This window comes from Stereum hirsutum (assembly GCF_000264905.1).
Source record: "Stereum hirsutum FP-91666 SS1 unplaced genomic scaffold STEHIscaffold_12, whole genome shotgun sequence".
In the NCBI taxonomy this organism is placed as follows: domain Eukaryota; kingdom Fungi; phylum Basidiomycota; class Agaricomycetes; order Russulales; family Stereaceae; genus Stereum; species Stereum hirsutum.
In genome coordinates this window covers 946,691-972,552 of record NW_006763142.1, presented here as the reverse complement: position 1 = coordinate 972,552, position 25,862 = coordinate 946,691, and the positions used below count along the sequence as shown (strand labels likewise).

Below are 25,862 nucleotides of genomic sequence, written 5' to 3'. Positions count from 1 at the left end.
GGAGGATCGACAGTTTGTTGAATGCCCAAGCGAGTGGTAGCGTCTCGATCACCACAATTGACCGGATACACTGATTCGGTTCAGCGCATCATCAGAACTTGCGCCGGCCACTGCTCCCAGAGCGCTCTCTACTATGCGTGGATATGGACGGTATAATAAGTCTGCAGCTTTTTCATAGTTTTCGCATTCAATCGAACTGCACCAACAGGCAGGTGGCCAATATCGTACTTTCTACTCCACCTCAATTTCGCTCTTGCCCATCCTATTGTGGACGGATTCGCCCATGAATCACAGCGTTCGCCTACAAATCCTGATCTGCTTCGTCCTGCTGCCATTGATCCGTGTGGGTGGCCGGTCGACAACTCAGTCATTCTCAGGCCGAACTGGGCAGGAATCCCACTTTGGTATTTGTTTCTCCAGGCTCGCTCTTCTCCTTGCAAAACGGAATTCGATTCTTCTACGGAGTCTCGTCCAGGACGAGCATCTCTTCCCACCACCCTAAGCCATGAGAGCAGACAGACTCATCGCAATCCTGCCCGTGAATCGATGCCATTCCAGAGAACGCCGTATTGTTACGCCACACTTCCATACAACCTCTATTCAACCCATATATTTCTCTTCTTTCATTTACTTATACCTCCATGTTATCCGACGAAAGACCGTATATATAATAACACGTACTACTGGACTCAACTCCTATGCTTACGCGCATTCCATTGTTTCCACTCCGGTCGACTATCACTTCAAAGTGGCTCTTGCGGCATCTCTGATTCTTCCCCTGAACGGCTACCGTCAGCAGAAGCACTTCTCAATCCCGAAATGTATGACAAGTCTCCATCCTCTCGGCCTCCGCCCGGCGCAGTGGAAACAATCAATATCTGCGGCGAAGGCGCACGTCAGGCAACTAAGCGACGAGCCGTGATTCGCTCTCGGCCCCTTGCAGGGATGATGATGCACTTTTTGTTCCTGCCAAGACGGGACAGACATCGGTTTTTTGCTGCGGCGTCGTTCCTGCAGAGCGGTACGTGCTTCGACGAACCTTCTCCGTGTCCCGCTGGGACGGCTAACTGTGAGTGTCCCAGCACCGGGCAGGATTAAACTTCGCAACTTCTCTCGGGCTTTTCACTCTGCTCACCAGCACCGTATTCTACATTTGAGGCAGTGGGTGCTTTACTGGCGCTGAATGGTTTTTTTTTCTCTTCTCAGGGAAGTTCAGCTATCATTCCGTACCGCCGGGCTTCCGAGCGCCGGTTGCTACCTCAACAAACCACCGGGACCATATGCGTATATGTCTTCTCCATGAATCTCTGATCTCGCAACTTGACATACGGATGATGGATTCGGAGAAACCGAAATAATAACGAGAAGAAAAACATGACGGAGAGCGAAGCGGTCGTCAACGTCCCACGCTGTATGGACGGGGGTGTAAGTAGGCTTGTCCATGGTCCTCTACAAATATCCATCTACAGACCTGTCGGTCTTTGTCTTTCCTAAGTTTCCTTACCGGTCTACAGCTAGTGACGCCTCATTTGTTTATGTGACGGGTGGATCCAGTACCACCATCCACGGGGAACTCGAAGACGGAGTCGGTTGGACAATCCTCGCCATACAATAAGTACCCTCCATCATTTCTGTTCAAATCTCGCGTCTGGATCCGAGTTCCGAAAAAGAATGCCAAGCAACACAACAAGGATAGAAGCTCTCTATCTCCTGCATAGCTTCATGAACGTCCAGTGGAGCGTTCAATGGGATGACCGCTAGCGACGGCTTCGATTCGTGCTTCGATCGAATTCTGTCCAAGAGTAACAGGGAGCAACTTGGCATATTATAAGCTTGTTCTTCCAAAGGATACGTAGGCGATATAAAGTAAGTACCTTACAGCTTCATGAAAGACTCTAGACAGCACCGAGTTGGTACCGGTCAAGAACCACAGCGCCCAACGAAGCCAACTAAGAGATCTGAGGCCTTGTCTATGCACAAAACTTGGCAGGGCTCGTTCGACTTCCTTCAAAGCGAGGTGAGCGATAAGGTAGCAACGAAGAACCTCAGCCAGTCAACGACGAAGAAGGTCCTGCCGTCCAATGACAAGAGCTGAGACTATCCAAACAGCATGGCGAGGATGTTAGGCGAGGATGCCTCCTTCCAAATCGTCAGCGATAAGAATACGCTTCCACTCCGATCACGAAGATCGTCATCGAATGGTAGTGATAAAATACTCGTTTAGCAGTTAGATAGTTGGAGCGTTGCCAGTGTGAGCGTCTGAACAGCTCGATGTCGATTTTAGTAGCTTGATGGTAGAAGATGATAGACCCTGAAACTCTCGGAATCCTCCCATATTCACCTTGTGCTCCATATATACATAGAGCAACACCGCCGCGAGGACGAAAGAACAGCACCGTTACCGTCACCGTCCCTTTTCGAAGCAGGTCACTAGTTTTGAAAGAGAGCACCATGACCGTTCGTCGACTGTGGACATACTAGAAACGTTTGAAGACTAGTCAAACGAGCGATTGATTATCTAGCAGGGATTGAACTCTTCCCCAGCGATTCGTTGAAGTCAAAAACTATCCAGTCGGAAAAGCCACGAAGCTCAAATCTCAAACGTTACAAGGCGCCTAGACCCCTCCGCCACAATACAGCAGTCGACTGGAACAGGACAAACTCACAGACTAGACGAAGTCAGCCTCACAGGTAGAATTTATGAACGCCGCAGCAGCTAAAGGACAAAGAAGCGGCCCATCTCGGGCACTTCCCCGTAAACACCAAGACAACGCAACCAGTGCGTATCGCCTGAACAAGGAACCTGTCAAACTGGGCAGTCGAGGACAAACTGCTCTCCCAGTGCTCAACGCCGCTGCGGATCGCTGTTGTGACCAGCACACAGTACGAACACAGCACCGGAGAGCCCAAGGACCAGGAGGCACGGTCGAAGTGTGGCGGCGAGTGGATTCACACCTGTCTGAACCACACGGCCAATCATGTCGTGCAAAGGCAGTCCGATGCTCGCCAATAGCTACGATCACACCGAAAGATGCATAGAGTAGGAACATGTCGTAGAACGGGTTTTCGAGCGGAACAGGGCAATACAGAATCTGTAGCGGAAGGGCCAACAATTGCGCACAATGCAAACGGCTGGTTCATGCGTTTCACAGTATTGGCCAACCAAAACGCACACGCGTGAGAGTCAATGGAGGTCGTGCTTCCTCTCCACGAATGACCTTAAAGCAAGAAAGGGCCTGCGCAGTCCTGAGTCCGCGATAGAAGCGACCTTGGCCATCAACGATCTGCGTCGACGGTGATGGTAGTGAGAGAACTGCGCCTGACGATCGATGGCGATCTGCGACGTTCGCCACACACTCTCGAGACCAATCGAGAGGAAGAAAGACGGGATGATGGAGACTTACCATGCAAGAGTCATTTCTAGACTCCGTGGCAGACCTCACACAAAAGGTCATCGGTAGCGGCCAGTGTTGCGGGAAGGAGTGAGAGGAGAACAGATTGCAAGCAGAAGGATTAATGCGCCCAAAGAGAACATACGGTAAGACCAAAGCAACCTCTCGCAGGCGCCACTCAACTCGACCAGCGCCACTTCGCCACATCCCGCCACTTTCTCTCCGCCGTCCGATTCTCACTCATCGCATCCCCGCCAGTCATAACCCTCTCAGCAGGTCTGATCACCGCTCAGAACGTCCCCACGGCCGTCTTCTCGTCCCTTCCAATGACTCTCCTATTCTCCGGCATCCTTGCCAACTGACTCCTACTCCGCATCCTCGGTCTCACCCTCGTATACCACTCCCAAGCCAGTCTGACGATCTCCCCATCCGCATGGTAGGGCGTCGGAATCTCGGAGTATCCGGGACGTGCGGTAGGATGACGCAGGTAGATGGCGGAGCACGTTTTGAAAGAGGGTTCGATGTAGGCTGGGATGAAGATGAAAGGCGAGGCGTAGGGTGGGAGTTTGAATGGGGTGAGCCCCTTGTGGGATTTGAATTTGAATTCTGTAGGAGTTTGCGATTTCGATTCTGAAGGCTCGACGTCTGATTCGGACGAGGATTCGGAGTCCGCAGATGTTGCTTCTGAGGTGGAGTCGGTGGTGGAGGCTTCGGGGTAGTCGCGAGCGAGAGAAGAGGTGCCATTCTCGTCGAGAGGTGCACGCAGAGCGTCACGCTCGGCCTTCTTCGCTTTGAGCTCTTCCTCTACTTCATCCCAATGGGCTCGATCGGCTGCCTTTTGGGCTGCTTCGGATTCGTAGACGTATTTAGGCTGGATGAAGCGGACTGCTTTTGGGTCGACGGTGATCATGTCGCCTGGGGCGAGTCGGGTGTTGGCATTTTGGTGCTGTAGGGTCGATGATTAGCGATAGATTCGTGGAAAGGAGAGGCACTGAGTTCGGCATGGGCTAGCGAGGATGTCTTTACGCGTTTTGCGACGCGTTATGATCATTGAAGGGAATACAAAACCTTTGGGTGAACAGATATAGAACGCGAGTCGTGGCATGCCAGAAACGACGGCTATATCCTCTTGGTGATACGGAGATTCACCTCTTAGAGGGTAGTATGTTCGGCGTACCAAAACCAAACGACGGTCTAAAGATACAGTATGCCACCAGAGTAGACAACAGCATGCTATGCATACGAGGACCAGGCAACGCCTCTGCCGAACTCTGGTTGAGGGCAATGGAAAAACACGCACCACTTTGCCGTTGAGCAGTACCCTGCCATGGATGACCAGCCTCCTTGCCTCATAGATGCTATGCGCAAAACAACATCGAAACACGACCACGTCTATCCGCCTCTCCACCTCCATGAACATCAAACTCCCAACCGGTGCCAACCCCTTCTTCCCAACCGCACTCAACTCTGCCGCTCTCTCCCTCTTCTTCAACTCCCTACTAACGTGTTCCTCCTGATTGGCCCACTTGCTAAGGTCGATAGCTTGTGGCGAACTGCCGGAAGGTTTTCGTGGCCGGACGTCAGGAAGAAGTTGTGGTAGGTACCACCGTTTGAAGATTTTTTCGGGAATGTAGTCGCCGTGATAAGCTCGGACAAGCTTTTTGGACAACCATCGTTGTTGGTAGAGGGTCTTGTTAGTGTCTGTGAATACGGCATCTTTTTGAAGGCGGCCTTGAGAACGTCGCCAAAGGTTGAACAGATTGCGTCGGTCCCAGCTCTACAAAAGAATCCATGATATGCATCAGAAAAATGCACAGCTGGATCTATTCAAAGACTTACCATCCGGGGAAGAGCCCTTGCGAGACTGTAAATATTTTGGTCCCGCATTGTTGGAGAAGAGCTGAAGACCAAGATGAGCGGGGATGTTCAAGCTTCACGTCGACTTCAACAGGCGTTTCCGAGTTTCGCCTGGAAGGGTGCAGCCGAACACGTTACATTTACTCCAAGGGGCACATACGTATGGTTCGATGGCGTAGTTGGTTATCGCATCTGTCTAACACACAGAAGGTCCTCAGTTCGAGCCTGGGTCGAATCATCTTTTGCTCTCTGGCCCCCACGAGTTTTTCCACCCAACTCCGGCATAAAAGCATCGATTGTGGTCCTAGAACGTACGTACACCGTTGTTTTTCCTTTGTACTTGTACACACAAGCCGCACTGTGTTGAGACAGGCTCCATTGTGCGGCTTTTCCTTATATTCTGTGACGCGGGAACCCTTTGCCCTTTCCTTCGCTATATTTCGACTCCGTCTGCGTTCATAGTCACGGTCCATCTTGGTCCGGCCTCGAGACCCTCAAGTAAAGGATCGGTCATGGTGAGTAACCTGTAAACTCATGAGCGTCGTCGCTGAATCATAACTCCCATGCACAGAGCCTCGCTCTTCCGTTCGAGATATGGGATTCGATCTTCACAATTGCAGTAGCTCATCGGGATCCTGCCATTGTTCTCAATCCTACCTATGGCTGGGGGCTTGCGCCACCAGCCTCTCGTCGCTACATTCGCACAGCTAGGGTCATCACGACTGTATGCCGCCTATGGAACGGCATCGGTCAAAAACATCTATACCAAGATGTTGTCCTTGACTGTGTGTCCCAAGTCTATCCCTTCCTCTTGGCTCTTCGCTCCGACCTCATTCCCTCCGAGTCCAACCGCAGGCCTCTCGGTCCCCTCGTTCGCAGCTTGGTGTTTTGTCCTTCAATAGCTACGAGTCTCGAACGCAAGGTATCGCTCTGCATGAATGAGATCTTGCGCATGTGCCCACGACTCGAGGACGTACAAGTGACCCTCAAGGGGCCATGGGATTGGCCGTCCGTCCATGGGTTCGAATGCTTTATCCCGACACTTGAGCGTGTGGCGTCTTCAAAGACGTTGAAGAAATTCCATCTTGACCTCACGCAGGCTGCCTGTATTCCCCTTCCGATGATGATGTCGATCAACACCCTCGTAGTTCTCACATTGGCGGTCCCGAATATCGAATTTCATGCTCCCAGTCGTAAGACTCTAATATTTCACAACTACAAACCCTCGTATTCGTCGTCAAGTCTCCTCGACATCCTTCGCATCTAGGTGACAATCCGGACGGGCGCATGCGGTGGAGCGCTCGATCGTTGATCAATGTTAGCAAGTGCGTAGATGCACCAGACCTTCATCGCCTCACGATTTGCGCCAACCACTTCCCAGTGCATGTGAATCCTACTTTACTCGCGGGCTATCTTCTAGAGGTGGTGCAACAGTTTGGGACCAGACTGCGATACTTACATATGCATTTCCCAAAGAACGAAATCAACTATGAGCCTCTAGTAGAGGCCTGTCCCGAATTAGAGCACTTCGTTTGCACTCTCTCCGGATCATGCGATCTCCAGATATCTTCTCATCCGAAACTCAGGTGGATCGACCTTTGGGATGCGCCGATTGATCCGTCTCGGGTAACTTCTGATAATACTGCACTTTTCTGTACAGCTTTACCCTCATTCCGAGGTTTTAGGTTGTTAGACCACTCTCTCGCTCTGTTCCTTGATCTCCCACTCCTACTTCCCCCGGACGATCAGATGCAACACGATGAGATACGCCTTGTGACACTCCCCGACTCTGTTGATGTGGTACAAACGAACTGTTGTATTTCATGGCAGGATCCGAGTCTCTACTACGATGTCGACACGGATGAGGATCCAGACTACGAACCTTCCGATGACGACGATGCGAGCGAGAGATACTCTTCTTTCGAGGACGACTCAGGTCAAGGCTCGGAATATAACTCTGGCGAGTCGGTTGATCTTCCCGTGGACGAGGATGCAGATGGAATAGCTCTTCCGCCCAACGACGTCTCGAACTGGAAAGAGGGATATCGGTATGCAGAGGTCGTACTTGAAGATATTCGTCCTCTGTTATCGTACTTCGGCAGGCAGGTAAGCGTCTAGATATCGCTCCAACTTACTCTCCGGACGACTAACTAGTTTCGAGTGGACTAGGATTGAAGCTTTTATCGGGATATTGACCACTCGAGGGCTTCTGCTACTGGCTCCCTTCAACAGTGTATGAATGCTTTGCACACGATCTCAGACCCTTCTCCGTCTGTTCGTATGAGATTATAGTCTGTCGCTGAGCCTGGCACTGCAGTAATAATTACTTGTTGTCATACGGTCCCATGTATGCCGATCGATATCTTACCCTACTACTATGATTCCCTGACGATTCTTGATGGCATGTTTGTTGAAGTTCCGTTGAGTCACAGTGCCATGAACAAAGTGTAGGTAAGTTACTAGGGAGGATCTCTTGTTGGTGGCGGGAAAGAGATAGGCCTGAAATATCAGATTGTGTGACGAGTCCTCTTCTGCGTAGATGAAAAGACATTCGATGTAGAAACAAAAAGATCATAAACGACAATACAACTTGAAACGGGCAAGCCGGGAGATTGGGACGGCCCGTGGAGAAGGAACAAACACTGCCAAAATAACGCGCCTTGGGTTCGTTTGATGGGTCACGTGATGGGTCATGGGACAGTAATGACCCGGAACGGAAGTGTTTATTCGAGCGACGCAGTGACCCCCCAGCTTTCCTCTCAACCACCACCATCCCATCTCACTAGCTATGCCTCCCAGAACTAGCTCAAGGCGTAAAGCCACAACCAACACCTCTTCAACAGTCACAGTACCTACAAACACCAGCTCTGAAGAAAATATAGCGCCAGCACCACGCAGTACGTTGCATGTTTGGACTGGGACACTCACACATACTGATAGTAGACCTTGCTCAAGCTTCGACACGGAAAGCTGTGACAAAGTCTGCCTCAAAGGCATCACTCTCCAAGAAGTCTGACGACAAATCTTTTGCATCCACCGCGACAGTCGTCACCACTGCTACTACCGGTAGCCGAAAGCGCAAGCAAGGGCCCACCGCCTCGACGACGCGCACTTCGTCTCTCAAGCGTTCTCGCACTCTACCAGAACCCGTGAACGCCCTCCCCCTTCCTGTACCCCAGGATGAGTCTGAGAAGCCCCGTAGTCTCCTCGTTGTTGGCACGGGTGACACGGGTCAGTTCGGGCTGGGCATGGACACTCTGGGGACCATCAGCAGGCCGAGGCTGCACGCTACCATCCACAACCTCGTGGAGAACGGATCGATGGGCCCCAATGGCATCGAGAAGGTGGCTGCTGGCGGTATGCATTCGCTCGTCTTAGATTCGAACGGCAAGGTGCGTTCCATTTCCTCTGCACATTGTTCGCGTTTGGGCCACATCGCGCCACATCGACCTTGTTCACGGTTGTCGGGGGTCACGCCGTTATTGTCCTTGATGTCTCACCACTCGTGTTTTGCCATCGTTGTGGATCATTATGTCGCATGTGAGAGACTTGCGAATATCCATGTAGGCGTGTCTCGTCCACGTTTGGCAGGCTCTTCCTATCCGTTCGGCGCATCGCCACCCGACCAACACTTTCACTGCGATAAAGTGATGTTCTCTCAAGGCCAGACCTTATACAAATGTTATTCAACATCCTGTCAACGGTGCCACATCACCCTCATGCTCTTAAGCGAGTTATAGCTGGCCTTAGCGCTTAGGAGCTAGATGAGGCCGGCGGCCACCCACCTCTTGACTTGTTCTGTGGCCGTACCATTTGTCTGACGTTCATTTTGCATCAACAGATCCGATCTTGTGGTGTCAACGACTCCATGGCCCTCGGCCGTAAGACGCAAGGCATTCCTGGAAAAGACAACGCCGAGCTCGAAGCCGAATTCGATCTCGTGGAAGGCCTCGATGGCTTCCGTACCACTTTCATCGCCGCGTCCGACAGCTGCAGTATCGCACTTAGCGACAAGGGCGAGCTTCGCGCATGGGGCTCATTCAGCGTAAGTATCCTCACGTTCTTGCTTCGCGATGGGCCCTGCTGATGGCCTCGATTTATCCTATAGTCCGACGGCATTCTCGGTTTTGACGGCATCCGTGAGCACGCTATGAAAGTTCTCGAACCTACCGCCCTCCCTGCCTTCTCCAAGTCTCAAATCTGCAGCGTTGCCTGCGGAGAAGACCATGTGCTCGCTCTCACTACCTTCGGGACTGTCTACACCTGGGGCAATGGCGTCAACTTCCAGCTCGGACGCAAGATCATGGAGCGCCGCAAGGCGAATGGCCTCCGGCCTGAACCCCTTCCGCTCAAGGACATAGTCCTCGTCGCCGCAGGACACCATCATTCGTTTGCCGTAGACAAGAAGGGTGTCGTCTATGCTTGGGGGCTTAACCAGATGAGGCAGTGCGGAGTCAGCAATGCGAAGGGCGGAAACCAGAGCCATGTCACGGCCCCGACGGAAGTAGAGGCACTGAACCCGGCGAAGCACGATGGTGCGAGGGTCATCCAGATTGGGAGGGGCGAGCACCACACCATTTTCCTTTTGGACAACGGAGAAGTTTGGGGTTGCGGAAGGGCAGACGCTGGGCGGTTGGGGCTGGCGCCTGATCATCCTGCCATGGTCATTATCGACGAGGCTTTCCAGGAGGAGTTGAAGGAGAGGGAGAAGGCCAAGGAAGAGAAGATTCAGAAAGCCAAGGAGGCTGGTCAGGAGCTGACTGAGGAAGAGCTTGCAGAGGACGACAAGAAGGAACGTATCGTTCCCGACGCCCGAGTCCCCGAGCCTGTTAGGATCGCCTTCCCGCCTCCGCCTACCGAGGACGAGCCTACGCCAGAATTGCCCTCGTATAAGGAGGGCTTCTCGAGCACGAAGATCGTCGGTATCTCCAGCGGCTCGAGGTACAATTTGGCATGGGACGAGAGTGGTATTTTGTACTCGTGGGGTGAGGGAGTGTCGAATCAGTTGGGATTGGGTCCAAAGACGGAAGAGGCACATCTGCCGACGAGGGTGCACAATACGGCGTTGAAGACCTGGAAAGTTGTCGGGGCTAGTGCGGGCGGTCAACACGTCATGCTCCTGTATGTGGTTTCCTTCATTTTCATCCAACGAGCTTTGCTGATGATCATTGTTGTGCAGTGGTGTTCCGAGAGAAGAACCTTTGGAGTAAACGCACCACGCCCGCCTGCGCCGTCTCATATTCTGTCGCATACTGACTTATCGCATCGCATCGTGCTCTTCTTTCTGTTCCTACATCTTCCACTTCCGTCCATCATCCTTATTTGCTCCACACTCCCCATCCCACCCAGAACTCGTTCACACCGTCCAGGCCACCAATGTCATCACCTCATCTGACGCGCCCCCTTGTCCCATAGAGATACCTTCTCATTGTACATGAACCGTGATACGGGCTCAATTCTCGCTTTATTCCTTTCATCTCACTTCCGTCGTCATCACCATTTTCCAGTCGCCGTGCATATCTTGCTTTCCATCGTGTCACGCTTGTTTATTCTCTCGCACCAAATGGCTGTCTGTTCGTTCGTCGTCCTTGTTTTGTTTTGTGAGTGTCCGTCTCGATATATCGTTAATGTCATCAATGGCGAAATTGCGCCAGTCGCATCAATCTTGGCTTGGCTGAAGCTTTGAGTACCCTGATGTTCTATTGGGTCCTCGCATGTTGGGAGCGAAATCCACACCATTGAGACGAAACAGCAGAGTTCAATGCCTTGAGGGCGCCACAGTATTGACTTCAGCGGCCTCGCTCACGATGGCATTTACTCGCGGGCTGTCCTTAGTTGAATACCCTTTCCTGGACGGTCCAAGCAGCATTCGATCTCAAACCAGGCGGTTCAATCGGCTGGCATGCATATGCATGCCAACCAGCGCCACCAATGCGATGAAACAATTGTGGCGTAGAATGATTTCGGCATCTCCCGGTGAAGTTCTAACCGCCAGGGCCTTTGACGTGGACCATACCGTTGCTCTCGTCCCCCCATCCTCCGCATTTTGTGGATCGTCAGACAAACCATCAGTTGGGTTGGCTGGCCTTACCATATGGTAATCCTTCCAGCGGAGGACGGATAAAAAAATGAACCGGTGTCATTTCGGGTGTAATTTCAGCCAGTCCTCCTGAATAAAATTTTCTTGCTTTCCTCCAGCTAGGATCAGGGGAAAAAAGACGATACACCATTGGGACTAGCCCACCGTGGGGGTCGAACCCACAGCCTTCAGATTGTGCAACTGACAATCAACCCGCCAGGGAGAACGTAAGAGTCTGACGCTCTACCGATTGAGCTAGGCGGGCTTGATAAGAGAATAATAATTCGTGTCAAGCGTTGGACGTAGCTAGGTGAGCAAGAGCAGAGGGAGGAGACATGAATAGCGAGGAGATGAGAGGAACAACAACTTCAATGATCCCCTCTTTCAAGCCGTGGAGAACACATAGGTCGAAAGCATCCCGGGGGTGATGGCATCCAGCTTCCAACCGGTAGCATCACCCAGCGCGCGAAAATCTTCGATAGTTCGCTCTTGACCATTCATGAGCGCCAACATCTACAGAGACAAAGGAACATAATAAGTACCCCGTCGACGTCGACCACGTCGGAGGAGGCATGAGAGGAAACGAACCTGCATGTCCACCATGGTAAGAAAGTTCCCCATCGCTGAGCCAAGGTTGGGAAGAAGAGGATACGGAGGACGAGGTGGAGCTTGTTTGTCATCCGTAAAGCCACTGGGGGCCTCACAGGCATAAGGCATGGTCGATTCGTAGAGTATGAGTTTGGTGGAGGGAGAGGCGGCGGAACGAAGGTTCTGCATGATGGCGCGACAGCTCGTGGTGGGCCAGTCGTGGAGGACGACACGCATGAAAAATACGGCTGCGTCTTTCACTGGTTGAGGTTGGAAGAAGTCGTGCGCTATATAGAAAATTGGATGAAGCAAGTATCGAAGAGGCGAATAGTGTAAACACAAACCTTGGAGCATTACACGGCCGCTTGCGAGTGCTTCAGGGTCCTCCTCTTGCCAGTACTAAGAAGCACGAGCAAAGTCAATGCAAGGAACAGGGCATTTACACGTTGGACACTGACCCCTTTGGCATCCACAATAGTCTTGTCGAGGTCCTGGACGACGTAGCGGAGTCGAGGGTGTGCCTTCATGATCGTTCTAGTCACAGTGCCCACATTCCCTCCCACATCCACTACCACGCTGTCGTCAGGGAGTTTACCCCAGTCGAACACTGTCGCCTATGCATCAAGAAATGCTTATGCACCTTAACCTAGAAACGACGCACCTGATGCGAATATTTCGGGAGGAAAGCGATCTCCTCCGCTCTTCATCGCCGCCGTCCATCGATCATGAACGAATTGGTTTCCAGGACCGTCGAAATAGTCCCATATGATCTTGTCGGTGCTGTAAGCGATGTTGAAAGGCGCCCCGGCTGTCTTGTAGCCTTCGCGCACGTACTCGGACATGGCGGTCGAGCTCTTGAGACCCTCGTTAGTGCTTTGGGATCGGAAGTATAGAACAGCAATGTCAGTCGGGTTCTCGATAGTCCAGTATGATTACGAGGGCGTACAAATGGCCCACGATTGCCGCGCCGGTAGATCCTTCGTATTGTGTCGCTGGACTTCAAGACATCGGTGAGTAAGTCTATAAAGCTTCTTTACGGTGGAGAGCTTACTTGGCCTGTATTTCCTTGATGCTACGGGATTTGACGAGTATAGAAGAGACTCGGTTGTTTGCGAAAACGTTGGGTGTCACTTCTTGGAAGACGTGTCGGGTGGCGAGGTAGCGAAGAACCCGTGCTGTAGCGAAGACACACTCAACATGAGACCACATTCTGCGAATTTCCGGAGAGCATACTGACCCATCATGCTTGGCTCCGCCCCAGAGTAGGCGGCGATCTCACGAGCATGAAGACCCTAAGTAATCGTCCGTAACATGAGCATAAAAAAATCAACAGGAGAAAAAGTACGTACCTGACTTCCAACGTCCTTCAACACGTCCGGAACGTGAGCTTCTACGACCGTCCCGAGGGTAGACGACATGTACTGCGCGGGCGCAAAGTCCATAACAGTCTCCATCGGATGACGGACACTCGCGATGATCTGGTAAGCGGCGGCGACGATGAGACGACTGGTCTGTTGAAGGGCTGGGTCGGCGTCCAAGCCGAGTGGGCCTGGCTTGAAGGGATCATCGAGCAATGGGTAGGGAACACCCTCCTTAGCGTACGCAGCTTCTAGGGTACGGACGCCAGAGGAGATGATTTCGGCGAGCGAGAGAAGGGGTGAGGTCCTAGGAGTCATCCTGGTGATGGGAGTTGTGCAGGTCTGCAGGTCAGAGCGAATACGGGCTATTTGACTGAGGCCGAACGATTGTTTAGAGTACGTTAGAACTGGTATCGCACGGCAATCGGAATACCGCGACTGACCTTTTTCACCGAGATCAAAGGTGAGGGTTTCGCGGTGCTCAGGTATCTTGTTACTAACATCAACACGCGAGGCCCATCCTCAAGTCTCCAATCTACAGGTGGTTTGTGAACAAGAAAAACCACAAGAGCCATCGCGCGAAGTCAGCTTGTGGCCCATTTCATGAGTTCCATAGGCAAACTGGATGGAAGTGAGCTGCGAGAAGTATACGCGTGCGAAGCAGATTCAGTTCGCCTCAGGGTAGTGCGATGGACTCCCTTTCGAACCCTATCAACCGGTCTGTGCGTATACTCAATCATTCGTCCTGAACCTTGATGGCAGCCCGAGACTAACAACTACCACAAAGGGGCGCAAATTTCAGGATGAGCTGCGCTCGGGTCTGTTTGATAATTTCAAGGCCAACTGGAAGTGAACGAGAATTTGGTCACTGGTGGCAATAGACACAATAGGCCTGCGATATGACCACGAGTATACCACTATGCCAGGCCTGACCCCTGTTTAGACCTGACAATATTGAGCAAGTTAGGCCGAAGGCCCAAGGGACTGCCTTTCGCTGAGACGAACATACGGCCTATGAACGGTTTGACCACGGAGCGGTTTGACTATACGGAAAGGGTGTGAGTAAACAGGTTCAACCGCTGGAGAGTAAACCAGTGTCCCTCTAACAAATAGCGGCTGCAGCGGTATAGAAACGAACGTTCAACTGGTTATTCTCGTTTCCCGAGCCAGGGATTGGGCCATGGACCTCGGGATACGGTAGCCTGCAATGCGACGGTGTATAAAGAGCCACTTATGCTGACACCGTTGTCTTCGATGGCCTTACGAATAGATGGATGTAAAGCAGTGCATCAGCATCAACAGGATTATGGAGGCAGCACCGGTGGCGCCTCGCTCAACAACCAATCATTGGCTCTCTTCATAGCGAATGCAGACAAACCGTCCGACTGTGAGATTCGATGGGGATGATCAAAGATATACCGCAAGTACCGGAAGTGCACTGAGTTACAAAGGTCCGGACTGAACGGCAGAAAGCACAGAGACTCGGAGGACACGACGGGTTGTCGTGAGCAGAGTATGTAGCCTTGGATCGAGGAGGGCAGAACACTGGAATGAAAAAGCAGACGACCGGACGGAATAGTGCTCTTTTTGAGACACAAGTTGCTGAGCAAACAGAGGATCATGCTGACGGACGACGTTTAGAAATATACCCCATCGAGCAGGACATGGTGGGATGCGGTGAGCGCTTCCGCGCCACGTTCGTAGGCTGGATGCTGCTAGACGCTGGTTTGTAGAGGTCCGATTCCCACGGTCAGGGTGTGCTGTAACTTTATAGACGAAACAAAATGACTGGTTTCGTCCCCATCGAATTTTCGCCCCCTCCCCGCCTTCGACCATGGCGGAGACAGACATCAAGAAAGTATCCATCCTTGGCAAGGAATCTATTCATGCTGGCTTCCACCTCGTTCCCTACATCGTCCGCACCGTCCTCGAGACCCTCCCTGCCTCTGCCTATGCGCTCGTCACCGACACCAATATCGCCGGTCTTCATCTGACGGCATTCGAAGAAGAATTTAAGAGGAGCTTCGAGAGCTCCGGTAGCAAAGCCAAGTTTTTGACCTACATCGTCCCTCCTGGCGAGACCTCGAAGAGCAGAGATGGAAAGGCGGAAATCGAGGACTTTTTGCTCCTCAACCGATGCACTAGGGACACTGTTGTCCTCGCCCTTGGGGGAGGTGTCATCGGAGATCTCGTAGGATTCGTAGCCGCTACTTTGTGCGTACTTTCAGCCTTTACGAACTATGCGTGATTTCTAACGTGATCAGTGCAGTATGCGCGGATGCCGTTTCGTACAAATCCCGACCACTTTGCTCGCCATGGTTGACTCGAGCGTTGGCGGCAAGACTGCCATCGACACGCCCCATGGGAAGAATCTGATTGGCGCCTTCTGGCAGCCGGAATACATCTTCATTGATGCTGCTTTCCTGGAGACGCTCCCTGCTCGCGAGTTTTCCAATGGCATGGCCGAGGTTGTAAAAGTAAGCATCTCCCTCTTTTCGATTCACAGCACGACCTTCCTTTTGTTTTTGGCTCCTGTCTCTCTGCTCTCTGTCGTTTCCTCCTTTGCTGTATCCCTTTTCCCTGTCGTAATCGACCATCCATCCTATTTTTGTGTGGCGTGGGCCACACTTGTGGCGAGCGTACTTCAAATCTCCGGACTACCTACTCCAATTTCCTTTTTTTCAAATTGCATGAAACTAACGGAGCATATTTAACAGACCGCTGCCATTTGGGATGAAAATGAATTCGCCGCCCTCGAATCCCGCTCCGCCGAGATCTTCGCCGCCATTCAAACCCCCTCCCAAAACTACTCCGGACGCACCAAATCTACCCGCTCCGCCGCACAGGACCTCCTTCTCTCCATCATCGTCGGCTCCATCTCCGTCAAAGCCCACATCGTGACCAACGACGAGCGCGAACTCACCGGTCTTCGTAACCTAGTCAACTTCGGGCACACCATCGGACATGCCATCGAGGCCATCCTCACGCCCAACATGCTACACGGCGAGTGCGTTGCCGTCGGTATGATCCTCGAAGCGGAGGTGGCGAGGCAGTTGGGGAAGTTGGGACAGGTTGGAGTGGGGAGGTTGACGAGAGCGTTGAAAGCATATAACCTGCCCGTATCGCTCACGGACCCGCATATCGCGAGTTTACCGAGCTCGAGGTTGTTGACGGTGGATAGGCTGTTGGATATCATGAAGATCGATAAGAAGAACAGTGGACCGGAGAAGAAGATCGTCATTCTGAGTGCGATTGGGAAGACATGGGAGCAGAAGGCGAGTGTGGTGAAGGATAGCGTTATTGCGAAGACGCTTTCGGAGGCGGCGAAGGTTGTGCCAGGGAAACCAAGTCAGGATCCTATCAGGATGGCTACGCCTGGGTCGAAGAGTATCTCGAACCGTGCTTTGGTGCTCGCTGCGTTGGGGAAGGGCACCTGCAGGCTGAGCAACCTGTTGCACTCGGATGACACCCAGGTCATGATGGCCGCTCTCGCTGAGCTCAAGGTACGGCGTTCTCTTGCCTCTTTTTCCGAAATCATCCTGACATTGCTTTCAGGGTGCCAGCTTCGCATGGGAAGATGGTGGAGAGACCCTCGTCGTCCATGGTGGCGAAGGCTCTCTCTCCGTTCCTCCCAAAGGCAAGGAGATCTACCTCGGGAACGCTGGCACAGCCGCTCGCTTCCTCACTACCGTCTGCGCTCTCGTCCAACCCTCCGGTCTCGCGCCCACCACCATCATCACTGGTAACGCTCGGATGAAACAACGCCCCATTGGCCCTCTCGTAGACGCTCTTCGGGCTAATGGTACCTCCATCGAGTACCTCGAATCCCAAGGCTGTCTGCCCCTCTCCATTGCCCCTGCCGGCCTCAAAGGCTCACGCATTCAGCTCGCAGCGACCGTCTCTTCGCAATACGTCTCTTCCATCTTGCTCTGCGCTCCTTATGCTGCCGAACAAGTCATCCTCGAGTTGACTGGTGGCCAGGTCATCTCACAGCCTTACATCGACATGACCATCGCGATGATGAAGACGTTCGGCATCGAAGTCAAGCGCGAGACCGATGCTGCTGGAAAGCTTCTCGATGTATACACCATCCCGAAGGGGACATACACCAACCCGTCCGTCTACAGCATCGAATCTGACGCCAGCTCCGCCACCTATCCTCTCGCCATCGCCGCCATAACCGGTTCCTCGTGCACGATCTCCAACATTGGATCTTCTTCTCTCCAAGGCGACGCCCGGTTCGCTAAAGAGGTTTTGGAGCCTATGGGGTGTGAGGTGGTGCAGACGGAGACGGAGACGACGGTCAGAGGACCGAAGGTAGGGTCGTTGAAGGCGATTGGGTTGATTGATATGGAGCCGATGACGGATGCGTTTTTGACGGCGAGTGTGTTGGCGGCTGTGGCGGTGGGAGCGCCATCTGAGGGGAGGGAGCTGGGAGATGGGAGTCCGAAGAGCACGACGAGGATTGTGGGGATTGCGAATCAAAGGGTCAAAGAGTGTAATAGGATACAGGCGATGATTGACCAGCTTGGTATGTCTCTTCGTTTCTTTCTTTACCGCCGTTCCAGATTATATGAATGCCTGTACTGACTGGTGGCGATGAACAGCTAAGTTTGGCATCGAGACGAAGGAGCTAGACGATGGGCTAGAGATATATGGTCGCCCTATCGAGGAGCTGAAGGAGGGTGCTAGCGTCCACTGCTACGATGATCATCGTGTTGCTATGGCGTTCAGCGTCCTTGGTGCTGCCATCAAGGACACCATTATCGAAGAGAAACGGTGTGTTGAGAAGACTTGGCCTAACTGGTGGGATGATCTCGAGAACAAGGTATGCTTCCTCCTATATTATTTCCTGCTTTCTGTGCTTACTACGTATACCCTAGATTGGTCTCCACGTCGAAGGCGTCGAGCTCTCTAGCTCCACCGCCCATGCCTCCGCTAGCAGGCCTATCGACGGTGAATCCTCCAATTCCGTTGTCATCATCGGCATGCGCGGCTCTGGCAAGAGCTACATCGGTGAACTTGCCTCTACCACCCTCGACTGGCCCTTTATCGACGCCGACACCTACTTCGAGCAGAAACTCAAGATCGGCGTCCGAGAATACGTCCATCAGAATGGTTGGCCTGCCTTCCGTACCACTGAGACCGATATCCTGAAGGAGCTCCTCCGCGACTTCCCTACCAAGCATATCATCAGTCTCGGCGGTGGAGTCGTCGAAAGTCCCGCTGCGAGGGAGGTCCTCAAGGCGTATGCTGCTTCGGGAGCTCCGGTCGTTCATATCGTACGCCAGATCGACGAGGTGGTGAAGTATCTCGGAGAGGAGACGGCCAGGCCTGCGTACGGAGAGCCGATCATGGACGTGTTCGCGCGCAGGGAGCCATGGTTCGCAGAATGTTGCAACTATGAGTTCGTCAACTACACGGGCGCACTTACAAGTCAGGACGCCATCCCTGCTGACGATTCCACCAAGGCGCTGTACTCGACACCTCCTTGGGGCACGCGCGAAGAGGTAGCGAGATTCTTCGGCCACGTCACTGGCCAGAAACCTAACGTCGCTCAGAACGTCACCCGTGGCAAGAGGTCATACTTCTTGTCCTTGACTTTCCCAGATGTCACTCCGGCTCTTGCTCAGCTCGAGACGATCACCGCTGGTGCGGACGCTATCGAGCTGAGAGTGGACTTGCTCCGTTCGCCGAAGGACTTTGATCATGTCGGTGCTTACGTCCCTCCTGCGGCCTACGTGACGGACCAGATCTCTGCGCTTCGACAGAAAACGTCGTTGCCCATCGTGTTTACGGCCAGGACGGTCTCCCAGGGTGGCTTGTTCCCCGACTCGTCGGTCAAGGAGGCCTTCGAACTCTTCGATCTCGCTCTTCGTCTTGGTGTCGAGTATATCGACGTGGAGATCAGCTGGCCAGAGAAGAAGATCCGCGACTTGGTCTCACGCAAAGGTCATTCGCAGATCATTGCGTCGTGGCACGACTGGAGTGGGAGGATGAAGTGGAACACGCAGGAGGTGAAGGACAAGTATGACCTCGCGAACACGTTCGGGGATATCGTCAAGATCGTCGGGAAGGCCAACTCTTTGCAAGATAACCTCGATCTGCACGCGTTCGTGAGCAAGGTTACCGCTGCACTGGATTCTAAGCCCGTTCTCGCGATTAACATGGGCGTCGAGGGACAGCTTTCGAGGATATTGAATACGACGTTCAGTCCCATCACCCATCCTCTCTTGCCAAGCAAGGCTGCTCCTGGCCAGCTCTCGTTCGCAGAGATCCAGAGCGCGCTGTATTTGATGGGTCAACTCCCGTCGAAGAAGTTCTACATCTTCGGTACTCCTATCGCTCACTCACCCTCCCCGACATTGCACAATACTGGCTTCAAGCTTCTGGGGTTTCCTCACAACTACGAGATCCTTGAGACCACGGAGGTCGACAGCCAGGTACTTGTTACGATCACTTCGCCCGACTTTGGCGGCGCCTCCGTCACGATTCCGTTCAAACGCGATATAATGGCCCATCTTGACCAGCTCTCTCCCGAGGCTGAAGCCATCGGTGCCGTCAACACGATTATTCCGGTCTACAAGTCCAATGGCTCCCACATCCTATATGGCGACAACACTGACTGGAAAGGTATCAGCGCGTCCATCCGCTCCCGTCTCCCCGCCATCGTCCACAAGGTCGAAGTTGGACTAGTCATCGGCGCCGGTGGAACCTCCAGGGCCGCGATATACGCTCTTCATGCCTTGGGCGCCAAGAAGATTTACATCTTCAATCGCACGAGGTCGAGCGCGGAGGTTCTTCTCCACGCCATTCCAGGTGCCAACGTCGAGGTCATCGACAGCCTGGGCTCGTGGCCTGGTCCTGCGCCAAGCGTCATTGTGTCCACCGTCCCCGCTTCTGCTACCACCATCGAGTCTGCGGCGACTAACGCCCTCGTTCTCTCTCCGTCGCTCTTCCGTCCTGAAGGTGGTGTCGTCGTGGATATGGCGTATAAGCCGGCTGAGACGCCGTTGTTGGCGTTGGCGAAGAAAGAGCAGGCGTGGAAGGCGGTGATGGGAGTTGAGGTGCTTTTAGAGCAGGGGTATGAGCAGTTCCAAGCATGGACGGGGAGAGTGTGTCCGAGGGATGCGGTTGCGCAGAAGGTTTGGGAGAAGTATACGAGTGCGTAAGGTGTCGGGTCGGTGATTGGGAATCTTCGTGTTGCGGGTGGCATGTGGAAAATACTTGCTCGTGTGAATCGTTATTTATGTGTTGTACATTGCATCAGGAAAGATGACCGGCTCTCTAGGGCTCTCCGGGCTCTCTGGAGGCTCTCTGAGCCTCCGAGCCTCCGCAGCAATAAGGAGGGTAGAGCCCAGAGAGCCCAGAGAGCCGGCCACTTTCCCTGATGTGGGCTGTGGGTGAATAAACAATACAATAGATGGTTCTTTTTCAATGATGATGTCATCAGCGGCGAAAGTGTGGCGACGACTCTCAGACGTGGCACTCACGACTTGGTTAGAACTTCCACCGATTACTGCTCGTCCACTAGCTTTCTCTGGATAAAATACACTGATTTTGGATAGAATGCTAGACGTGCTTCCGTCGGAGCTTGTTATAGCGACACTCTCGTATACCCCTCTTCAAACGGTGGCTGTCCTCTGTCGAGTGTCTCCGGCGTGGCAGGCTTTCATCACCTCAAACGAGTCTTCCATCTACCGAAACGCCGCATACTTCCACAACTTCATCACCCACAATGATGCAGCTTTCGATAATGTTCTCGAAGAAATTCATGGGAAACTGTGGAATGGAGTACAGTCTTGGAAAGAGCTCTGTCGGTGCTGCTTCTTGCTCTTGAACGCAATCGCTGCTTACCTAGCACGCTTCTGTATACAGGCAGACGTCGGTTCCAGCTAGAGAAGAATTGGATGGGGCGTGGACGATCTGTTCTGCGTAACTTGTCGACCGGGAGAGATGATATTCATCGCATCAAAGTCGATGAGCGGCATCAGTTCTTGATCACCACTCACATGAAAGGTACGTTACGGCTCCTGCATATCTTGTACAGAGAATCATTATTTTGGCTATCAGGTGGCCTCAGGGTCTCCAATCTGTTTCCGACCTATACAATATGGAGCTTATCTGCGGTTGGTCGACTATTTGTGACCTCGTCGGACGTTCGTTGATCTTTCGATCCTTCTTAGGAATACGTGCGTGCTCATGCGCACTGCGAGTACGACAATGGCTTCCTGGTATTCGACCGCTTAGGTCATGCGAAGGAGATCTGGCGCCTCGTCTGCGACGCCCCAGAAGGCGAGACCGCTTCGCGCGCACCTCCAGACGACAAACAGACCAAGTATTATAAACAAGCTTACGCTCGGAACTTTACCACCGGCGACAATCGAGGACACTTCCGGCCGTGGGCACTCATCTCATATCCGGAGAAGACCTTGGCATTCCGCTTCGTGTATCCTACTTTGCTCACATCGGGAGAGCATCACATGTATCTTCACGACGTCCGTACGGGGGAACAAATCCGAGTCTTGGAGAACGCCGTCCTGGACTCGTCTCCAGCGTGGAATATGGTCACGTACCTGGAGCTAAGTGAGCGACATGTCTTTATCGCTACGGAGGACTGGGTGCGGGTGTTCTCGCGAGCGGATGGGTCGCAACTCTTGACTCTTCGCAAGTCGGCCCAGGACAGTTATCATCATATTACGGTCGAACCAAAGAAGTTCCCCTCCCGCCTGTCTTCCGATGCCGTTCTGGTTCCGCAAGTCTTAAAGCATGGAAGGGACAATGAAGTCGGAAACGAATTCGTTGCAGGTAGGTTTCGCAATCTTCGATGTGATATCGCTGTGTAGATATCTGACCAACGGTCAACCAGTCCACGTATCCGAGGACGGGAGAGACATGGTGATACTACGAGAAGCCGATGTTACCTTCCTGCAAGACTGGGAGCGCATCTGTCGTGGCGAAGTCTCGGTCTCTGACATAGCGGTCGTGTTCACACACCAGCATACTGAGTTTATATACGTCGCCTTCAACCACGGCAGGATTGCAATCGCCCATGTTAGTCCGGATGAATTTTCCAAGGCTCGTTCATCGTACATTACTCATCTTCTATTCAGGCAGACGGTCTGTGTATCTTTACCACAGATGCGTCGCACCATGGATTATCTACCGATGACGATTATGACGAAAGTGGCTCACCGTCTCCGAAACGATCTTTTCCGCGCATGTCCTTGTGTATAGCTCAACCTTTGGAGAGCCACCCGTTCCTGTCCTCCCTCAGCTGCATACAAATGACCAGGAATCGGGTCTACTTCACATGGGATGTGCGAGGTCTACTGCCTGGCGTCCAGCTTTATGATGAACCCGAAGCAGTTGCAGCCGCTCTTCACGGTCCAGTACGTCTGTCCACGGAAGTCGCTACTCGTATAACTTATGATGCTATGATCGCATCGCTCCCGGGTGAGTTCAAGTGTGCTACGAGGCTCTGTGACCGAATCTGATTCTTCGCATTGTCGTCCTCAGGCCATTACTGGCCAAGCGTGGGATGTATCGACCTCACTGTCATGCCAGGGATATGATTGCGCTAGCTGGCCAAGAAACCTACCTTTCGCAATTTCTACGGACACTTTCGTTTACCGTTTCATATCGGACTCATTATTTACTGTTGTATCTACATAGACGTTCTCCGATTCTTCTAGGTCTCGAACCAACTAAACATCTATGTTGAGAAATTGTTCAACTTCTCTGTGGTTTATGGCTGTAAACATGTTGGACACTTCTGCCTTTCTTTGGATTCACATCGATGAAGAAGTACTGTACTTTTTCGACCAAAGGTTCATCAAGAATTTACGTCACCCATCAGTTTCGCCCGGGTCACGGTTCAGAAACCGTGCGTGAGCGTGACGGGACCCGTAAATGGTTCAGAAAACAACGTAGGCGCTTGCGAAAATTATTATTTTGCGCAAGCGCCTGCCGAGGTCACTGTTCGCTCACCCAGTGCTCACAGGCGCATGGCATATGCCTAGGGAGGTCCGATCCAAAACCGTCTATTTTTTAGTCTGATACTCTCGGCGGGGTTGATACCGCAGGTCGACGTTCGGCGATAAACGCGACCACGTGAGAAGCCAAACAAACAAACGCGTCGCGCCTGTCATTCTTATTCCATCCCCCTTCGACGCCAATAGCCCATTTACACGCTCTCAAATGCTACCAGTGAATCGAATAGGTCCTATGTAACCATTGTAGAATGTTTTTGACTTGTCACAACTCATGTATCTATATTTTCAGCTCACGCAGCGGTACAAGCGACACTAAGTATACTACCTCTTCTCTGCAACCTACTTATGATCATAGTCATCTGTGTGTAATCAGCCCGGAGGCCCTGATATATATGATTTAAGCTCTATGCCTGCCAATTAGTGGTGGACTATGGACAGTCTAAGCTCCTCATTGACATGGGAGCTGAGGAGAGGCAAGGAGCCACACAGTGCCACCTGGTGATCATGAGACTCCGCCTGACTCCGCAGCCACCGGCAACCGGCTTCATCAGAATCCCATTACCGAGAATTGCCTTATATGGGCAAAAGTTAGCAAAGCGGGACTCGAAGGTCGACCTACGGTATCCGGGGCGCGTTGAGGTGCAGACCTTATCTAAGGGGAACGACTGTCTTCCCCTCCTTAGGTCTGACTGTGGGAGACTACTATTTTTGCCCTTTTTGTCCGGGCCGATTTGGGAGCAAAATGTACGCACTGGGATCGGGTGTCCTGTTTTGGAGGACGTTTGGTACGCATTCTGTATCGGACATTGCCCAGCATATAGCTCGAAAATATAGGCATTATTGGCCATTATGTGCGCACCTCGTCGGCGAGTGTCTGAAGAGGCTCTCTCGCGAGTCATCTTATCTTTTTTGTGCAACTTTTGTGCGCACTGTAGGCCATGGTAGGATCGGACCTTGTCACAAGTTCACCACTTTTGTCTCGTTTGGGATCGAACCTGGGGTCCTTCGGAGGCCGAAAATGTACGCACCATGATCAAACATGAGACCACTTTTTGGCCCAAAATTGTCCGCACCAGGATTGGACCTCGCCCAGCATACTATCACTCCAGCACTGTTCGGTATGAGAACCCGATAAAATATTCCCGGACGTCCTGCAGACGGCGGGAAAGTTCAGGATTTGGCCTGTAGCATGGCAAATACTCACAATGCCCCCCACGCAATTTATAACGGTTGATTCTTTCGTCTCTCGTTCTGCGGATCTTGCGGATGAGTGTTCGGTTTTTTCTCCGCGCGACGGTCACGAGAGCGTAACGAGCCCGTGATCGTTGGGTTCAAGCTCCGCTATTGGCTCGGACACACTGGAATCGAGGCAAAGTGTTGTGTATCTATTATAATTGTTAGGTGAAGAAAAAAGATGAGTGAGGGTATCATTGGTACTCGCGTGTGGTACTTGCCACTATCGATTTTAGCAGGTTCATTCGAAGGAATTGGGATACAACGATGCGAGAGTGTGAAGAAATGTTGCCACCCAAGACCCGTCGGAGAACATCATTGCCGATGCGGCCCCATGCGGAGATTCAATTGAGTTTCCAAATTAGTCAAGCGTGACGAGACGAGAGTGCTCGCTCAGGTCAACCATCCGGCGTTCAACGACGACAATGGATCTATCTCTCGGAGAAATATACTGGAGGTCGATACGGTGTGAAAACATATGCCCAAATATTTTTGGGTCACCAGGCCCAGATGTCAAGGTCCGAGAGCAGCAACACACTGGAAATGATTTTATTGACACAGTACCTCTTCCTTCAAGACTGCGTACGAGCAACGGAAGCACAGAAAATTTGCCCATAGGCTCATACAGGTGCCCTCTACACTATACAGAACATTTCATGTGGGTACGGGGAGGGGCGCGGCCTTGAAAAAGTTATACCGAACACCCATCTAATACCGAACACTACTGGAGTGATAGTATGCCATGCGCCTGTGCTCACCCTGCGTTATGCGTGAGGTCACGCAGGATTTTGTTCGGTTCATCAACGCGGAGAACGCGTGACGAACCTTTGGTCGAAAAAGTACAGCAAAACTGCCAGTGGGAACCGGAAAAAAGACGTTATCGTAACGATGTGACGGGGCGATGACCACGTGCGGAGAGCTGAAGCGGTTGGTGTGACGTGTCCGTTACATAGTAATTCAGTGTGGCGAGGCTTGTGGCGGGAACTCAGAACACTACAGTATACTCACGCTTCGTTCACAGGAACTGTAGCCAATTTGAACGAGCATAGGTTGCCTTAGCTCAAAAAATAGGTTCAGTCCCTCCGCCAACTGCTTGTGAGGATACGAGCTCCGGCGAAGGGTTCAATATTCTAAATCGATAGTACTTACTCTACATATATGAGTCGGATATTGTGAGCCTGAGATCAGTAGGTGACTCGACGAAACCGAGTATCTCCTGGTACATTTCTTGAATCGTTAATGCATACTCGAGTTGCCATTAGATAGTAGTCACATCGCACAGTTTGACGATCAAATACTATCCCTCGCATTCAAGGGTAAATCGAACGAGCAGAACAGAGCGGCCAACTTAACTATTGAT

The 25,862-nt window shown here is 52.3% G+C and overlaps 6 protein-coding genes and 2 non-coding genes across 8 annotated transcripts; 5 read left to right on the top strand and 3 right to left on the bottom strand.

Annotated features, from left to right (window-relative positions):
- Nucleotides 1-3,541: 3,541 nt before the first annotated feature.
- On the bottom strand, nucleotides 3,542-5,311 carry STEHIDRAFT_140926 (alpha-L RNA-binding motif-containing protein). The gene is made up of 3 exons (XM_007306996.1): nucleotides 5,232-5,311; nucleotides 4,693-5,169; nucleotides 3,542-4,338 (listed from the first exon to the last, which is right to left on the bottom strand). The coding sequence occupies exons 1-3, from the start codon at nucleotides 5,277-5,279 to the stop codon at nucleotides 3,682-3,684; spliced, it is 1,182 nt and encodes a 393-aa protein (XP_007307058.1). The 5' UTR covers nucleotides 5,280-5,311; the 3' UTR covers nucleotides 3,542-3,681.
- A 102-nt stretch (nucleotides 5,312-5,413) lies between these two features.
- On the top strand, nucleotides 5,414-5,487 carry STEHIDRAFT_t210. The gene has a single exon. It is a non-coding gene; the product is annotated as a tRNA-Val (tRNA).
- Nucleotides 5,488-8,086: 2,599 nt separating this feature from the next.
- Nucleotides 8,087-10,883, top strand: STEHIDRAFT_82893 (RCC1/BLIP-II). Its single transcript, XM_007306776.1, has 5 exons — nucleotides 8,087-8,146; nucleotides 8,205-8,641; nucleotides 9,091-9,294; nucleotides 9,358-10,370; nucleotides 10,429-10,883. Exons 2-5 carry the CDS (start codon nucleotides 8,498-8,500, stop codon nucleotides 10,457-10,459), a joined length of 1,392 nt encoding a protein of 463 aa, XP_007306838.1. The 5' UTR covers nucleotides 8,087-8,146; nucleotides 8,205-8,497; the 3' UTR covers nucleotides 10,460-10,883.
- Nucleotides 10,884-11,486: 603 nt separating this feature from the next.
- STEHIDRAFT_t207 lies at nucleotides 11,487-11,593 on the bottom strand. Its single transcript has one exon. It is a non-coding gene; the product is annotated as a tRNA-Lys (tRNA).
- A 119-nt stretch (nucleotides 11,594-11,712) lies between these two features.
- Nucleotides 11,713-13,592, bottom strand: STEHIDRAFT_159562 (S-adenosyl-L-methionine-dependent methyltransferase; the record flags this gene model as incomplete). The annotated part of the gene is made up of 9 exons (XM_007306995.1): nucleotides 11,713-11,841; nucleotides 11,917-12,203; nucleotides 12,261-12,315; nucleotides 12,375-12,523; nucleotides 12,578-12,789; nucleotides 12,863-12,913; nucleotides 12,968-13,091; nucleotides 13,154-13,208; nucleotides 13,266-13,592. 9 exons carry the CDS (start codon nucleotides 13,590-13,592, stop codon nucleotides 11,713-11,715), a joined length of 1,389 nt encoding a protein of 462 aa, XP_007307057.1.
- A 1,505-nt stretch (nucleotides 13,593-15,097) lies between these two features.
- STEHIDRAFT_101013 (Pentafunctional AroM protein) lies at nucleotides 15,098-20,690 on the top strand. The gene is made up of 6 exons (XM_007306994.1): nucleotides 15,098-15,488; nucleotides 15,544-15,751; nucleotides 15,992-16,777; nucleotides 16,830-17,805; nucleotides 17,882-18,102; nucleotides 18,158-20,690. The coding sequence occupies exons 1-6, from the start codon at nucleotides 15,109-15,111 to the stop codon at nucleotides 20,444-20,446; spliced, it is 4,860 nt and encodes a 1,619-aa protein (XP_007307056.1). The 5' UTR covers nucleotides 15,098-15,108; the 3' UTR covers nucleotides 20,447-20,690.
- A 153-nt stretch (nucleotides 20,691-20,843) lies between these two features.
- STEHIDRAFT_61901 (uncharacterized protein) lies at nucleotides 20,844-22,120 on the top strand (the record flags this gene model as incomplete). Its single annotated transcript, XM_007306696.1, has 3 exons — nucleotides 20,844-21,094; nucleotides 21,157-21,403; nucleotides 21,461-22,120. The coding sequence occupies 3 exons, from the start codon at nucleotides 20,844-20,846 to the stop codon at nucleotides 22,118-22,120; spliced, it is 1,158 nt and encodes a 385-aa protein (XP_007306758.1).
- Nucleotides 22,121-23,116: 996 nt separating this feature from the next.
- On the top strand, nucleotides 23,117-25,347 carry STEHIDRAFT_123511 (uncharacterized protein; the record flags this gene model as incomplete). The annotated part of the gene is made up of 2 exons (XM_007306993.1): nucleotides 23,117-23,296; nucleotides 25,261-25,347. A coding segment is annotated over one exon (180 nt), but the record flags the coding sequence as incomplete, so codon positions are not given.
- Between the last annotated feature and the right edge of the window lie 515 nt (nucleotides 25,348-25,862).

Excerpts from the sequence above, each read along its gene's own strand:
- STEHIDRAFT_101013 (XM_007306994.1), top strand. The coding sequence starts at position 15,109 with ATGGCGGAGACAGACATCAAGAAAGTATCCATCCTTGGCAAGGAATCT. Across the intron at positions 15,489-15,543 it reads GGATTCGTAGCCGCTACTTT|TATGCGCGGATGCCGTTTCG; the intron begins GTGCGTACTTTC and ends TGATCAGTGCAG. Across the intron at positions 17,806-17,881 it reads GGCGATGATTGACCAGCTTG|CTAAGTTTGGCATCGAGACG; the intron begins GTATGTCTCTTC and ends GGCGATGAACAG.
- STEHIDRAFT_140926 (XM_007306996.1), bottom strand. The coding sequence starts at position 5,279 with ATGCGGGACCAAAATATTTACAGTCTCGCAAGGGCTCTTCCCCGGATG. Across the intron at positions 5,170-5,231 it reads CAAGGGCTCTTCCCCGGATG|AGCTGGGACCGACGCAATCT; the intron begins GTAAGTCTTTGA and ends ATTCTTTTGTAG. Across the intron at positions 4,339-4,692 it reads TACTGCTCAACGGCAAAGTG|CACCAAAATGCCAACACCCG; the intron begins GTGCGTGTTTTT and ends TCGACCCTACAG.
- STEHIDRAFT_82893 (XM_007306776.1), top strand. The coding sequence starts at position 8,498 with ATGGACACTCTGGGGACCATCAGCAGGCCGAGGCTGCACGCTACCATC. Across the intron at positions 8,642-9,090 it reads TCTTAGATTCGAACGGCAAG|ATCCGATCTTGTGGTGTCAA; the intron begins GTGCGTTCCATT and ends TTGCATCAACAG. Across the intron at positions 9,295-9,357 it reads GCGCATGGGGCTCATTCAGC|TCCGACGGCATTCTCGGTTT; the intron begins GTAAGTATCCTC and ends TTTATCCTATAG.